The sequence below is a fragment of the Xyrauchen texanus genome, chromosome 36 (genome assembly GCF_025860055.1).
Source record: "Xyrauchen texanus isolate HMW12.3.18 chromosome 36, RBS_HiC_50CHRs, whole genome shotgun sequence".
Lineage (NCBI taxonomy): Eukaryota > Metazoa > Chordata > Actinopteri > Cypriniformes > Catostomidae > Xyrauchen > Xyrauchen texanus.
The window spans coordinates 1,641,833-1,659,400 of NC_068311.1; the positions used below are offsets into that span (position 1 = coordinate 1,641,833).

The window sequence follows — 17,568 nt, forward strand, 5'->3', positions numbered from 1 at the left end:
GTGCACCTCTTGAGGTCAGGAGAGTGAGGTTTACACACTGTGCAGCTATCTACCAGCTGGCTCCCATTACAAATGTATTCCATTATAAGAGTGTAGTCCATCAATAGACAAAGGTGATGTGGCCCCTTCAATCGGTGGTCAGTCCAAGGTTCAGACAATGGCATATGAATTATCCGATGTCATATGGTTGGAGTTGGCATCAGTTCATCCTCTGAAGTCTATCGTAATAGACTGAAGTGTTGTCTGGATGGCACGGGCTGCATTTAGTCATCATCACACAGCGACACGTAGCAGTGGAGTCGAACACGAAGCAGGAATAGAGCTGGATCCAGCCGGTTCTGGTGACCTCAGGATATGAATCCCAAGGTTGAGACAGGAAAAAATAGAATAATATTAGCAAAGATGCAATTCTATTTTGTATCATGATCAATGTTTCTGGTTCCGGCAGACCCAACTAAAGCAGCGTAATTGTGTGTTGGAGGATAAATGAGGTGTATGCCTGGCTAAATAGAGGAGTCTTTAGTCTAGACTTAAACTGAGGGAGTGTTTAAACTGAACGAACAGTGTTAGGGAGACTATTCCATAGTTTAGGAGCCAAATATGAAAAGGATCTTCCTCCTTTTGTGGATTTTGATATTCTAGGAATCATTAACAGGGCAGAAATTTGCAGAAATCCCCCCCCCACGAAATGAACGATGGCAAAAGCATTACTGGTGAATAAACATTAGTAAATAAACCTGCATCACTTATAAACAACATATATGATATATTAATCCATGGTATATAACATATGATTAATTCATTTGCTTAAAACAAACCGCAACGTTTGAGTCATCAGTTGACTGTCACGTAAAGCAAATTAATATATTTGAAATAAATTACAGAAGTTGAAATAATTTACCAAATTCATTACTTCCTATCATCTTTCATGTTGACACGCCGCTTCCAACGTCCCAACTCGGAAACTCGTGTATCATCTAGAATTCCGAGTTTCACACTCGTTAATACGACTTTGTGGTGTCGTTTTTTTTTTCTTTCCCACACTTGTTCAATACAGAATTTGTTGTACTCTGTTATTTTTCATGCTCATATAAATGCTTTGGCAATACAATGTACAATTTGTCATGCCAATAAAGCTCATTTGAATTGAATTGAGAGAGAGAGTGAGAGAGAGAGAGAGAGAGAGAGAGAGAGAGAGAGACAGTGTGTTTGTGTAAAAACAATATGACCTAAATTTATACCCAAAGTGAAAACAGTAATAATGCAGCATTATTCTGAGATAATTGGAGCAAAAGCCTGGAAATGTTTCTGTTGTTCCAGAAATAAAACATTTTAATTCTCTGAAATATTAAATTAATAAATAAACTTTAAGAGTCACATTCACTAACAATATATCTGACCTTCTGACACACACACACACACACACACACACACACTCACTACACACACTCACACTACACACACACACACTCACACACACACTCACACTACACACACACTCACACACACTCACACTACACACACACACTACACACACACACACACACACACACACTCACACTACACACACACACACTACACACACACACTACACACACACACACACACACACACACACACACTCACTACACACACTCACACTACACACACACACACACTACACACACACTCACTACACACACTCACACTACACACACTCACACTACACACACACACTACACACACACACACACACACACACACACTCACTACACACACTCACACTACACACACACACACTCACACACACACTCACACTACACACACACTCACACACACTCACACTACACACACACACACACACATATTTCAATAGATATTCACTGTACAAATGATTGAGCTAATGTTCAACAAACGTATAATCAATGCTGTAAAATTATCTTGATGATTTAAAACATGTTCAGCGCTGTTCAGACAGGACGCACTTCATGATGTTATGATGACCTTTAACCTAACCCTATCCCAAACAATCCCACAGACGCTCCGGTCTCAGAGCTCTACCTCTGAAATATAGGAACTGTACGTTCTACTCCCACAGACTGTTGAACATGAAAACAGCCTCCATGTATTACAGCAATAATCAATACACAAAAGTGTGTGTGTGTGTGTGTGTGTGTGTTACCTGTAAATAATGAATTGTAAAAAAGCCCACACTTCTTTGGACGGACACAGTCTGAGCAATAAAAGCTGATTTTCTCCATGAAGTGTTTATGAAACTCTCAGAGTGACTCAGAGCAGACACTGAAGACATCACTGGATCAACAAAACTCACATTTGAGCATTTATAGTCTGATTCAGTGAATGGAAACAGACAGTTTTGACTGTTCTAGGAGCAGTTCTGATTTAGGTTGCACTACTGAAACAGAAAATACTCCAAAATATCTTCAGTTGATGTATTTAATGTGCCAACAAGAAACTATTTATAGTGTAAAAATGACTGTAGTTGGAAGCAAAAGTGTAACACAGTTAATGATGGGCAAGGAGGAGGCGAGAACCGGCTTGCCAACATAAATCATAATATTTAATGAAACTCAAAACCAAAAGCATAAACAAACACACACATGACGGACATGCCCGTAATTCTCTCTCTCTCGAACCATCGTCACCGGCCGCCTTTATCCCTCGCGCTCCCCATCAGGCCGATTGGGGACCGGGCGCGCGATATTCCTACCCGGCCCCGCCCCCCTCCGCTCCACACTCCCCCCTCCCCCTCCCCCACACACGTCATGCCGGGGGGTGCCACCGGCATGACGTACACCCACCCCCCCTCCCCCATCCCTGGTGTATCTTGCGTCCCGCGTGGTCATCCCCGCCTTCCTCGCCCTGGGAGGAAAACAACAACAAAATAGGCGAGGGAAAAGGCCAAAACGGTGCGAAAGAGAGAGAGAGGAGAGAGAGAAGAAGCTCACTCACCGGTTCTCTGATGTACCGTCGCGTGGTCCTCGAACCGGAGTCAAACCTTCGACCCCCAGCGGGCAGAACGCCCCTCCGCTTTTCTGGCAGCAAATGGGGACACTTCTTCCCTCCTCCCTTCGCGGACGGCGGTCTCCCTCGACCCCTCCGCGTCTCTGGGGATGGCAGGGCACTCCTCCGGCAGCGGCTCCCTCGCTCCAGGCAATCGGGGTATCCAGTCCCCACTTGCCCCGCGGACGACGGCCGTTCCCCGCATCCGGGCGGTCGGGCTACTCCGTAACCCGGCAGATGGCAGCGGCGCTCCCCTGGGTGGACGGCAGTGTCGAGGACTCTGCAACGGGCATCCCTCCTCCCTCCTGGGCTTTCGGCACCAATGTAACACAGTTAAGGGCGCGTGATATTTTGACCCGGCCCCGCCCCCCCTCCGCTTCACAAAAAGATTATTTAAAGATGCGTGGCAACACTAAAGGGGGTCTGCCGATTGCCTTTGCGATGTTAAGTATCATATCAAAGTATGCACATACTATTAGCATGTTATTGTACTGTAGGCCAGGCTTATAACGCAACACCCAGTTTTGGGGGACCCTGAAAAGGTCAATGACCCTGTGACACTTCGCATACTTCCACACTACTCTTAGAATAGTACGAGTAGTGGTAGTACCCCATTCTGCATTCAGCCTCTGTACAGTATACCCCCTAGCTCCGACCAATCAGACTGCAAGGTATCACCCAAAATGCCCCCGTAGCCAATCACAATAATGGAAATGAAACATTTTGAAGAGTCATGTTTTTGAGATCACTTCCAAGTATTGAAGTACTCAGGACAAGTACTAAGGTACCAGGTACAGGCACCAGTTCTTAGCACGCAGTAGGTGGACAGTCTCTGTAAGTCCCGCCTCGAACCCAAACCTCACACATAAAGACTCGTGAACTCTATCAAACTGTTTCATTGAGTCACGCAGAACGCAACATACAGACCTGCCGCCCGCACATGGAGTGTTTTAGTGGCTTGTTTTCGGTGTGTGTGGAGTGAGAGCTTGTGTTTTGAGATCTCTTCTTGATGTGGAAAGTGTGTGTTTGAGCCACGGAGTGAATGTGTGTGTGAGAAGGTGTGATCGTGAGTGCGTGTGCGTGTGTGTGTGAGCTGCAGTCATGGCTGAGGATGGAACCGATCAGCGCGAGCAAACTTTGGTGAGTGTTTCTTCATTTTCCCTGTGTTTTTAAAGGACGTCCTGCAGCCTGTGGGACTGTTTCTGTCCTGCGTCCTGCTGAGCACATGCACAGGTGTGTGTGTGGTTACCTGTAGCAGGTATAACACATCTATACAGACATATCACCCTGTCAGATGTTTCTCCGTTCAAAGATGTGTCACAAATACTAAAAAATGATCCTTTTTGGGTTGTAACTTTTGAGGCATGTAGTGTCAGAAGATGGGGACACTGCAAAAACACATTTGAGTATTTTTTATTTATTTGTTTATTTATTTTTGTCTTCTTTGCCAGAAAAAATATTTCAATTATTTTAACAATATTGCATTGATCTCACCCCAGATTTATTTTGATGTACAATAAAGTGTTGTAAGTGTATTGTGTCAAACTGTGTCAAAGATATATGTCACGTATTTACATTAAAAAGATGCTTTGTATCAAATTTTTAAAAGCATTAAAGATAATGTAAATAAAATATGAGAAGCCAAATAGTTTGCAAATAATTCTGTATATCTCAAATGAAGTTTTCTGTTCTCTCGCCCCACTGGATGACTTTTATGCATTAAAATAAAATGCATTTATGCATGAAGTTAATGCATAAAACAAGATTTATTTTTCAATGTTTTGTTCAATGAGAAACTAAAGATTGTGCATGCAAATAATTCAAAGAAAAATAGATCAAACATGTCTACAGTCCACAAAACAGATGTAATGAGTCAAAAGTGAAGTTTTCCACAACATGAATTGTTATTGATTGACACAGCACTGAGTTGCTCGAGCCTTCCACCTAGTGGCTATTAGAGGTACTGACTTAAAGGGACAGTGCACCTAAAAATGCAATTTCTCTCATCACTTAGTCACCCTCATGCTGTGCCATATGCATGACGTTCTATCTTCTGCAGAACACAAATGAAGATTTCTAGTAGTATATCTCAGCTCTACAATGCAAATGAATGGTGACCAGCTCAAAAAGCACATAAAGGCAGCATAAAAGTAATCCAAGTGGTTTAATCCACGTCTTCAGAAGCAATCTAGTCCAATTTGGTTGAGAACAGACCATAATGCATCTCGTCATTGCAGTCACTAGACACGATCACGATTTCAAGATTGATTACTTTTCGTAGTGCTCGACACATGAGCATAGCGCTAGATGCTATAGGAAGGGTAATCAAGCTTAAAATCATAGTCGCCAAGGAGACCGCTAATGTCAAGATTTATAGTGAAAAAGGAGTCGCATTATGGTCTGTTCTGACCCAAAAAACAATTGGATATCTTCTGAAGACATGGATTAAACCACTGAATTACTGTTATGCTTCCTTTTATGTGCTTTTTGGACCCTGTTGACTTGCATTGAATGGACAGATGCTAACTAGATTGTGATGCTTTCCAGATCCCGAGGGTTTCACAGTAATTGTCTGTGAGGGTGGCCGTTCTTGGTAACGTTTGTCAATCTCTTGCTCTCTCTGTTGATTAGACTCGTGATGACTCTATATACAAACACAGCCAAAATGTCCACAAATATGAGAAGGGACGAGGCCTCAAGTGTCGAAGTAAGTGAGTCCAATTCACCCAAGGTACCCTCAGGAAGAGGCTTTTCACATTATGTTAACGTAAATAAAACTCTATCGTACCTCAAACGTGACTGTGAGGCCTCTCTCTGTAGTCCCAGGTGCATTCTGGGTAATGTATTTCTTTCTGTCCAGGCTGGTTATTGCACTGTCTGCGGTTCTTCACGTCTGGGTTCGGGGCGGATTGGATCTTCCTCATGCTGCTGGGATTCGTCATGGCACTGATCAGCTTTCTCATGGATATCTTCGTCTTCCTCTTCATAGATGGTTCGTGTTTCTGAGTGTGTTTTCAATCTTTAGGACACGCCCCCTCCTGGTGATTTCCAAGCACCTCGTAAAAACATCCAACACAATGTGGACGATACTGCGTATTGTTGACTCATTTTCCGCTTAAATGTAAATATCGAAATATCTTATTCTTTCTTGAACAGCGTTGTAAGTATAACCGACCCTGCTTGAACCACTCCACGCGAGATTCGAACCGGGGTCTCCGGCGCATTAGCAAGAAGGCTACAGCCTCTGGCGGTAGTCGCTAGTGCGTCCCTTGAGATAAAGGGAGTGAGATTTACGCACTGCACAGCTTCCTACCAGCTGGCTACCGTTACAGAAGCGCCCCCTAGTGGCGCATCACCGTTTTTTTTATTTTTAATATTGCTATTATTTTCAATTTAATATCTTGTAGAAATCATGAAAATAAAATCTGAGTGTATGCCTCGAGGTCATCGCCTTCTCAAAAAAATGCTGCCTTTTTACGTTTAGATAAAGATTGTAGGTTGATGCCAGACATTATATACAATTACTCACTCACTGCTTCTATCCACCAGGATACAAAAAACTCTTTATTGTTAAAGTATATAAATACACCTTTTAATTTTCTACCTTTCTTGAGTATTCTCTCTCTCTCTCTCTCTCTCTCTCTCTCTCTCTCTACAGCACACAGGTGGATCTACCATGTGTCAGGCACTAATGTGTTCCTGCAGTATTTGGCGTGGGTCATTTATTCTGCCATTCTCATGTGTTTCGCTGCAGGATTCACAAACGTAGTCGCAATTCAGGCTGCTGGTGAGACCCCCCCCCCACAAACACACATACATCCACACACACACACACACACACACACACACACACATATATTCACACACACACACACACAAACACACACACATCCACACATACACACACACACATACACACATACACATACATACACACATACACACACACATATACACATGCATCCACACACACATACACACACACACACACATACACACACACACACATACATACACACATACACACACACATATACACATGCATCCACACACACACACACACACTCACACACACACTCACACTCTCACAAACACACACACACACACACACACACACACACACATGTTGGTCTACCTATCATTATGAGGACTTTCCATAGACATAATGACTTTTATACTGTATAAACTATAGAGTCTATCCTCTAAACCTAACCCTACCCCTAAACCTAACCCTCACAGAAAACTTTCTACATTTTTACATTTTCAATAAAACATTGTTTAGTATGATTTTTAAGCGATTTGAATTATGGGGACACTAGAAATGTCCTCATAAATCACATTTATAGCATAATAACCTTGTAATTACTAATTTGTAACTTACAAAATTGTCCTCGTAAATCACAAAAACACGCACACATATACACACACACACACTCACACACACTCATACACTCACACACACACACACACACACACACACACACACACACACACACACACACACACACACACACACAGGCTGCTGGTGAGACCCCCCCAACAGATGCACACACAACTCACACACACACACACATACACTCAATCACACACACACACACACACACACACACACACACACATACACTCAATCACACACACACACACACACACACACACACACACACACACACACACACGTTGTGTTTCCATGTTTTATGGGGACTTTCCATAGACATAATGGTTTTTATACTGTACAAACTTTATATTCTATCCCCTAAACCTAACCCTACCCCTAAACCTAACCCTCACAGAAAACTTTCTGCATTTTTACATTTTCAAAAAACATAATTTAGTATGATTTATAAGCTGTTTTCCTCATGGGGACCGACAAAATGTCCCCACAAGGTCAAAAATTTCGGGTTTTACTATCCTTATGGGGACATTTGTTCCCCACAAAGTGATAAATACACACACACACACACACACACACACACACACACACACACACACATTCACAGACAGACACAGACACACACACACACACACACACACACACAGACAGACACAGACACACACACATTCACAGACAGACAGACACACACACACAGAAAGACACACAGACACACACACACACACTCACAGACAGACACAGACACACACACACACACACACACACACAGACAGACACAGACACACACACATTCACAGACAGACAGACACACACACACAGAAAGACACACAGACACAAACCTGTCATATTAACTTTTTATATTTGCTAAATATATATTTCTTCTAAACCTAACCTCACTGAAACCTGTTATTAATATATTAAAAATACATAATGAAGACATGATTTGGCAGATTTATGAGCCTTTTTTGGCTCACAATTATAGCAAACCAAGCGCACACAGAGACCTCCTTTAATTTCAACATAATTCTACAGTTATTACCTGCTTCTGTATTTCATTCAGGGTCGGGTATTCCTGAAATGAAGACCGTCCTGAGAGGAGTGGTGCTCAAGGAATATCTCACATTCAAAACATTAGTAGCCAAAGTCATCAGTCTGATATGTGTCCTGGGCAGTGAATTGCCTGTTGGCAAGGAGGTGAACACACACACACACACACACACACACAATTTTGAACAACTGTCCAGCTTAATAGGCCATAGCTCAGTGGCGTTAAAATGCTGTTAGTATCAGAAGCTCGTGCGATCCAAACCAGTTGAGCGAGAGCAAATCTTCACTCAGGTACAAATCTAGATGCGCTTAAATCGCTCAGAGAGTGTGTTTGCACGCTCAAAATGTGTCCTGTGCACTCGCAAATGTCTTATAAATCCATGTAGCACATTTTTGGTGTCAAGATGCAATCTGCATAGCCTACCTACCTACTTGCCCTACCTGAAGAGCGCTTTGAATTTGGATTTGTAAGTGTAACGAACACTTATTACTATTATTAATACAGTAAGTATTATTAATCAAATTAATCATCTACTATTAACAGTGTTTGTATCGGTGCGCACTTCTGCCAGTCGATTTTGACTAATCAAATTAATTTATAAATTTTTTTTTTTTTAAATAAACCACAAATATTTCTAAATTAAAATTACACTTCAAACTAAACTAAAAATAATCAAAATAACAAAGTGGTAAAAAAAATCATCCCAGTTCCAAAGATTTCTCCCTCTCCAACTTCTTCCACCGTTTTACGACAACAGGTGGAAAATGACCAATACAAGTTAGATCATAAATACAATTGTAAATATAAACATAATAATAACTGAATAGTAAACCATGACCTACAGATATCACAAATCAAAAAACAGCACGATACATTCAGCACACACATCTCAGACAACACAACACAATTATATAATATACAGATTTACAAAAAACTAATACAAATATTACACCCTTACACACCAGCGAAAATGAAAGGCTCAGTTATAATGTTGTGGTAGAAATGGCTGCTGGACGCAATTCAGAGTGCGTTGAAGGAAGTGGAGTAATTGTGATATATAATAAAGAGTGGCAATGATATATAATTCGAGAAAAACATATTGTGACGTGGAGGAGGGCCGGGCCGGGCCATGAGGACACCCTGCCCTGAATCGGGATAATCAGCCGGGAGGGAGAAAAAGACGAGCCGGAGGCTCCAGTTCGAGAGAGAGACGCACGCGGGCATAATTAGTAGAATGGGATGTGATTTTATCTGCTCTCCTCTTTGTCCTGGCTGTGTACAGGTCTCCAAATGGTGGCAGAATACAGCCAATCGTTCTAAAGTGGCATTATAGAATTGCACTAGTATAGCCTAGGGTATACTAGTGCCAACTGCCGTAAGAAATACATCCTATGCTGAGCTTTCTTGTTGTTGGTGATGTATGTATTTTCCATTTGAGATCCTGCATGATCGTAGTTCCCAGAAACTTGAATGAAGTGACAGTGTTCACTGATGAATTATTGAGGATGAGGATCTATTGCTTCTGTAGACAAATTGCAGTGGGTCCAGGAAACCCAGAGTATCTTCACGACAACAGAGGTAAGAGATATTGGTCTGTAATCATTTAGACCAGTTTGTTTTATTGGAACTGGGACGATGACTGATGTCTTGAAGCATGTGTGTTTCCTGAAGTCGATGTGCATCTCTGTGGTTTTCAGTGCATTGAGCTTGGGGTTCTTCCGGCTACACCAGGAGGCTAGTTGTTGAACCTGCTGGTGGTACTTTGACGCCAATCACAGTGATGTCATCTGCAAATGTAATCAACTTCACAGATGTTTTGCTGGAAACACGGTCATTAGTGTAGAGCGAATATAAGAGGGGAGAGAGGACACAACCTTGTGGCACAAGTGGTGAGTTTCTCTTGTAGAAGCTCAGGGACAATGGTATTAAAGGCGAGCAGAAATCTACAAAAATGATCCTGGCATATGTGTTTGGAGAGTCTAGGTGCTTTAATGCAAAGTTAAGCCCAATATTAACTGCATCGTCTACAGATCTATTGCTTCTGTAGACAAATTGCAGTGGGTCCAGGAAACCCAGAGTATCTTCACGACAACAGAGGTAAGAGATATTGGTCTGTAATCATTTAGACCAGTTTGTTTTATTGGAACTGGGACGATGACCGATGTCTTGAAGCATTTGTGTTTCCTGAAGTCGATGTGCATCTCTGTGGTTTTCAGTGCTTTTAGCTTGAGGTTGTTCTGGCTACACCAGGAGGCTAATTGTTGAACCTCCTGGTGGTACTTTGACTCATCACCACTGGTGATGAGGCCAATCACAGTGATGTCATCTGCAAATGTAATCAACTTCACAGATGCTTTGCTGGAAACACGGTCATTAGTGTAGAGCGAATATAAGAGCGGAGAGAGGACACAACCTTGTGGCACTCCAATGTTGAGTGAATGGGGTTTTAGAAATGTTCTGACAGATTCTCACAAACTGCTTCCTGTCAGAGACAAATTGCAGTGGGTCCAGGAAACCCTGAGTACTGGATTAAAGACATCCCATCTTCACGACAGCAGAGGTAAGAGATATTGGTCTGTAATCATTCAGACCAGTTTGTTTTATTGGAACTGGGTCGATGACCGATGTCTTGAAACATGCTGGATCCGTATTCAGCTCCAATGACCAGTTGAATATGTCCGTAAGGATAGGAGACAGCTGATCAGCACAGTGTTTGAGTGTTCCTGGTGCAACCGAGTCAGGACCAGCCGCTTTCTTTGCATTTAGTTTTTTTTAGTTTTCACTTCTTGTTCTGTGATGATGAATGGAGTGGTGACATTGTAGGCACCTGATGGGCCAACTGCATCTCAAATCTGCAGTAGAACTTGTTAAGATGGTTTGGAAGATGGGGTCGTCATTACAGGGGTGGATTTTCTTTTTGTAGTTCGTGATGGTCTGAAGACCCTTCCAGACTGAGGAGGAGTCATTAGCAGAAAGTTGTTGATTCAGCTTATCAGAGTATTGCTGTTTGGCTACATTGATAGCTTTCTTAAACATGAGTTTTGCCTCCTTGAATTACTCCTTGTCTCCTGTCCTGAAAGCCTCTTCTTTTTTCTTGCGCAGCTGTCTGAGCTCCGCATTGAACCAAGGTTTGCTGTTGGAAAAGCTGGTGATGATTTTATTGGGGATACAGTTTACCTGACAGAAGCTGATGTAACGTGTGATCATGTCTGTATACTCATCCATACTGTGGGTACATGATTTAAACTTATCCCAGTCTGTGACACCGAGGCATTGTTGTAATTCTTCAATTGCTTCAGTAGTCCATGCTTCACTGCTTTCAGTTTCTGTCTATATGTAGGAATATAACTAATAATGTTCATAGCAATAAATTCACACACATTATACTAGTGAATCAAATAATTTTATTTCATACAGACGGGGAAATAAAGTGTCTGGAGTAGCTGTTAAGGTGGTCAGGGTGTCCGTCTATTTAATGCATGATTTGACGAGCTTCACCAGCCACTGCCAGCATAAACCGTTTCATTGATCATAATTTAATTTAAGTGATTTTGTTTGAATGTGTTTTTGTGTGTTTTCTCTCCTGTAGGGGCCGTTTGTGCACATTGGCAGTATATGTGCTGCTCTTCTCTGCAAGTTCATGTCTTTATTTAGTAGTATTTATAAGGTAATTTAAAGAAAAATATTATAGTGCAGTAGGCTATGGTATTTTGAGAGCTTTATATGAAGTGTTTATAACCTGTAAATTCAAGAGATTCATAACAAGTCAACATAACAGTGTGTGTTTGTGTGTGTGTGTGTGTGTGTGTGTGTGTGTTTGCGTTGAACAGAATGAGTTGAGGAACCTTGAAATGATCACAACTGGCTGTGCTGTTGGGATTGGATGCTGCTTTGGAGCTCCCATTGGAGGTGAGAAGACAGAGTGTGTGTGTGTGTGTGTGTGTGTGTGTGTGTGTGTGTGTGTGTGTGTGTGTGTGTGTGTGTTGCTCTTATTGCTTTTGCACTTGGTTACCTGCCAAGGTACCACACATAGTTTCCATCAATTCCAGTTCCCACCAATCTTACTGGATTAGTTCACCCAAAAATGTATATTCAGTCATTGTTTACTCACCCCTGTGTTGTTATAACTCTATATGACTTTCTTTCTTTTTCTCAACATAAATGGAGAAATTGTGAATTGTGCTCAGTGATGTCATACAATGGCAGTTTATGGTGACCACCTCTTCGAGCTACTAAAGAACACAAAAAATATAATTCAGAAGTCTAATAAATTATTCATGAGACTCATTATTGTTATGAAAGCATACGATAAGATTTAGTGAGAAACAAACTGAAATATAATGTATTATTTAGTAAAAATGTTCACTGACCGTTGATCTCCTGTGTGCGTTCACGATAGGGCATGAGAGCAACAGTTCATGCACTCCTCACGATATTGGGGCGTTCAAGCGAAAACCAGTTTTGTATATCTAAAACAGGTCCTCCACAATGATAGTGACAACAGAACACAACACAGCTGCACAAAACAGAGAACAGAACTTACTAAACATGTCTGAAGAGTTTGTAGTTGAACAATTGATGCATTTCTATGCTCAGCCTTATTATTTGAAAGTTTTTGGATCGGTGCCAGTTCACAGTGTACGGAGTTACCCGCGAGATGCCGAAAATAGAAAACAAGTGATCGATAGAATGTCCCGTCGCTCGTCACTGCTGGTTAGGACAAAAACTTTGATTAACATATAAAATATCCCTTTTATCGTGTGTTGTTTGCCGTCAGATTAGGACACTGTGTGACTGCGGCGTCCTGTAGCTCCTCTAGATTTCTGTTTCATTTCCGAGTACTCTGTTAAAAATAATAAGGCTGGGCATAAAATGCATCAATTCTTGGACTACAAACTCTTCAGACATGTTTAGTAAGTTCTGTTCTCTGTTTTGTGTGCAGTTGTGTTTTGTTCTGTTCTCAATATTGCTGTTTTTAGATAAACAAAATGAGTTTTCGCTTGAACGCCCCAATGTTGCAAGGGGGTTCCATGAACTGTTGCTCTTGTGTCCTATCATGAACGCATGCAGGAGATCATGATAGGAGAACATTTTCACTAAATAATACATTATATTTCAGTTTGTTTCTCGCTAAATCTTATCGTATGCTTTCATAACAATCATGAGTCTCATGAAAAATTAATTAGACTTCTGAATTATACTTTTGTGTTCTTTAGTAGCTTGAAGAGGTGGTCAATATAACATTTATTCACAATTTCTCCCTTTATGTTGTGAAAAAGTAAGAAAGTCATATAGAGTTATATCAACACAGGGGTGAGTAAACAATGACTGAATTTAAATTTTTGGATGCGCTATCCCTTTAAGAGGATTTGTTGTACATTTCTAAAGTTGTTGTACATGAGTAAAAGAGTGTACATTTGAGATGCGGTCAACATATTAACATTGTATGTTACAGTGTCTATCCAAACACACAAGAATACGTGTACATGTTACGTACAAATACTCATTGATCCGAATGAGATTCCCTTGTGGTTTTTATATACAGTATATTATTTTGATATTCTGAGCCGCATTGATTTGTTGTGTGTGTGATTTTTGGAGTTTGTGTGTGTTTCAGGTGTGTTGTTTAGTATTGAGGTCACTTCCACATTTTTTGTCGTACGAAACTACTGGCGTGGATTAGTGTCTTCTACATTCGGTGCCTTCATCTTCAGACTTCTGCCAGTATGGAACAAAGAGGAAGGTGTGTGTGTGTGTGTGTGTGTGTGTGTGCGTTTCATTAAGCAATGATCCATACTGGATCATAATGATAAAAGGATGTGCGTTACAGAGATTTTTACCATGGGTAAGGGGTCTTAAACTCAGTGACTTATTGCCAGGCTCAGACAGATGATAGTAGACTAATCGGTTGAAATCTATTTATAGAATGATAAAACATTTCTTAGTATTTCTTTACTATGACAGCACAGACATTGAGGCTACAAGAGTCCAAAATGAATAAAATCCCAAAAGCAGTTTGCAAGAAAAATTCAGATTTGGTGCATAATGCTGGATTTTTAACTATAAAGACATGGCTCCGTTACAATGCTCAATATTCAAGTATTAACAATATGAAGCTTTTTATACCAGGTTTGTATGTGGATATATCACTAGATGAGGTTTGTTGATTAATTAAAAAACTATCGGCAACTATCGGCACAGATTAATTGGTAAAACCGATACATTGGTCCACCTCTATCACCCAACCTTTGCTTGATTGGCTAATTTCATGATGCTTTCAGCTACCAATAAGAGTGCAGTACTGTAAGCTCCATTTCATACATTTTACTGTGTTTAAATTCCGTTCCACAGATTTTCCCTCAAAATCTAAATTAGCGCAGAAAATGTGTCCACCGATTCTGTCTGGTTCTGCTGAAAGAAAAATAAACTTAATTCAGTGTGCATTATTTGAAAGCAACTTTGTATTTTTTGATAAACTTTGCTGTTTACAATTGCCAAGCAACAGCTTGTATGAACTTGTATGTAATACACATCTCTCTCTCTCTCTCTCTCTCTCTCTCTCTCTCACTCTCTCACTCTCTTTTAGAAACGATTGTGGCTCTCTATCCAACGAAGTACAGGCAGGACTTTCCCTTTGACCTCCAAGAGATTCCAGCCTTCGCTCTGTTGGGGTCAGTTCCACTTACATAATTAAGATGATGGGAGTGTATATATAATATGATTTATTCAATGTGATTGTTATTGTTTTCATTGCTTTGATGTGATTATGTACATTTACTTTGATGTTCTGGTAAAAAACATTTTAAGTTTGTTTTTTAAGAGTAGCGCATTGTGTAATTCGCAAAATGTTGTTCAGAATAGTTTAGCAAGTCAATGGGGTCCGATTGATCAAGCATTTGAAGGTGTTGACACATGTGACTGGATACAACTGTAACAAACACCCCTTCAACATAGTTGAATTTAACACACATAATTTTGTGATTTGTTGCTTTATAGACACACAATGTCATCTCTCTCTCTCTCCCTCCCTTACTCTCTCTCTCTCTCTCTCTCTCTCTCTCTCTCTCCCCTCCCTCGCTCTCTCTCTCTCTCTCTCTCTCCCTCCCTTACTCTCTCTCTCTCTCTCTCTCTCTCTCTCCCTCCCTCTCTCTCTCTCTCTCTCTCTGCAGGATAGCATGTGGGTTTGGTGGTGCCTTTTTTGTGTATTTAAATGGTCAAATTACTCGAACTGTGAAGAAACTGAAAACCAGCAACAACTTCCTCATGAAGAAGTTAGTGTGTGTGTGTGTGTGTGTGTGTGTGTTTGTTTGTTTGTTTGTGTGAGAGTGTATGTGTGTGTGTGAGAGTTTGTGTGTGTGTATGTGTGTGTTTATTTTTTTGTGTGTGAGAGTGTATGTCTGTGTGTGAGAGTTTGTGTGAGTGTGTGAGTGATAGTGTGCGCGCGTTTTTGTGATATACCAGGACAATTTTGTAAATGTAAAAATGCAGAAAGTTTTCTGTGAGGGTTAGGTTTAGGGGTAGGGTTAGGTTTAGGGGATAGAATCTATAGTTTGCACGGTATAAAAATCATTATGTCTATGGAAAGTCCTCATAAGGATAGGAAAACAAACATGTGTGTGTGTGTGTGTGTGTGTGTGTGTGTGTATGTATGTGTGTGTGTGTGTGTGTGTGTACGTATGTTAAAACTACAAATGAAATTAACAGCAATGCAATTTGAGCATAAATTTGAATAAAAGAAAAATACACCAAAATTTTGACCATGTCTTAATATTTACTACGTCACCCTTTTGCCTCTCGAGCTGGCATTTGTTTGTACGAAATATTGTTTCAGTACATTTTTGGTGTTGGGACTGGGGCAGTGTTCGGGTTAATCTGTAGTCTTATATCCAGACAAGTCTTTGATATGAGCTCATTTATATAAATGTCTTGTGTGTAGTTGTTTCCTGTATTCCTGTCTGGTGTCTCTACTGATATCAACACTCACGTTCCCTCCGGGATTTGGGCAGTTCATGGCCGGACAGGTAAATCACACACACCTGTTCATCTATAGTGGTGGGGAAATTCCATTGACTTCTATTGTTTCTATGCTGAGCTAATGATATATTCTATCCTATAACCTGCCCTCAAACCTTTGTGCCTTTTATATGTCCTTTTATAGCTTACGCAAAGGGATTCCTTGATTTCGTTTTTTGACAATCGCACCTGGGCAAAGGAAGGAATCGTGCAAGACTTTGCTGATGATGATCACTTAGCCGCCTGGAAAAACCCACATGCAAACGTCTTCATCGTCCTCGCCATCTTCGTTGCCATGAAGGTAAACAAACGCACACAAACGCACATTCACAACAGGACACCCGTACGACTGTCAAAGCGCTCGTGCCCATGAGCTTTCCTCTTGTGTCCCGTTCAGTTTTGGATGTCTGCTCTTTCCATCACTCTTCCGATACCTTGTGGGTCCTTCGTCCCTGTTTTCGTCATCGGTAAGAATGTGTTTGTTATCGTGCAATCTTTGTAAAGATGATTATTTTTTTGGAGCATTTTCACCTTTTGTGGCACGTTTGTGTGTGTTTCAGGTGCCGCGTTCGGGCGTTTGGTGGGCGAAGGTTTGGCCATGTGGTTTCCAGAAGGCATTAACAGCGAAGATGGCATTTACCCCATAGTGCCCGGAGCGTACGCAGTTGTGGGTGAGAAACACACGAGTAACTTGCCTTGTGCAAACTGTGATCAGCTGTGAAATGAAACTCTCGTTCTCTTGGCGTATAGGAGCGGCAGCGTTGACGGCGGGGATCACGCACACGTTCTCGACCGCGGTGATCATGATGGAGTTGACGGGACAGCTCAGCTACAGTCTCCCGATCCTGATCGCAGTGATTCTCTCCAACATGATCGCTCAGAGTCTTCAGCCGTCCATCTACGACTCCATCATCCGCATTAAAAAACTGCCATACCTGCCTGAACTCGGCTTCGGCCACCAGGAGTGAGTCTCGCGCTCTCGTCATTTCTTTACGTAATTTATAATTGAATTAATTACACGGTGTCCTGATTAAATATAGTTTAATACTTAGAACACATCTTGAGATCTCTTAGTTCAGATTTGCGCTTCATCAAGTGTTTAGAACGCAAGAAT

At 41.3% G+C, this 17,568-nt stretch overlaps 1 protein-coding gene across 1 annotated transcript in view; it reads left to right on the forward strand.

The window, feature by feature from the left end:
* Positions 1-3,892: 3,892 nt before the first annotated feature.
* LOC127630201 (chloride channel protein 2-like) overlaps positions 3,893-17,568 on the forward strand; it is a 21,150-nt gene continuing 7,474 nt past the window's right edge. Inside the window, exons 1-15 of the mRNA XM_052107676.1 lie at positions 3,893-4,143; positions 5,635-5,710; positions 5,864-5,995; positions 6,662-6,790; positions 8,454-8,587; positions 12,031-12,108; positions 12,272-12,350; positions 14,059-14,184; positions 15,028-15,112; positions 15,611-15,712; positions 16,378-16,462; positions 16,600-16,755; positions 16,852-16,921; positions 17,015-17,125; positions 17,205-17,418. Coding sequence (XP_051963636.1) covers positions 4,105-4,143; positions 5,635-5,710; positions 5,864-5,995; positions 6,662-6,790; positions 8,454-8,587; positions 12,031-12,108; positions 12,272-12,350; positions 14,059-14,184; positions 15,028-15,112; positions 15,611-15,712; positions 16,378-16,462; positions 16,600-16,755; positions 16,852-16,921; positions 17,015-17,125; positions 17,205-17,418 — 1,616 coding nt within the window. The 5' untranslated portion in view covers positions 3,893-4,104. The remainder of the gene's footprint in view (positions 4,144-5,634; positions 5,711-5,863; positions 5,996-6,661; positions 6,791-8,453; positions 8,588-12,030; positions 12,109-12,271; positions 12,351-14,058; positions 14,185-15,027; positions 15,113-15,610; positions 15,713-16,377; positions 16,463-16,599; positions 16,756-16,851; positions 16,922-17,014; positions 17,126-17,204; positions 17,419-17,568) is intronic.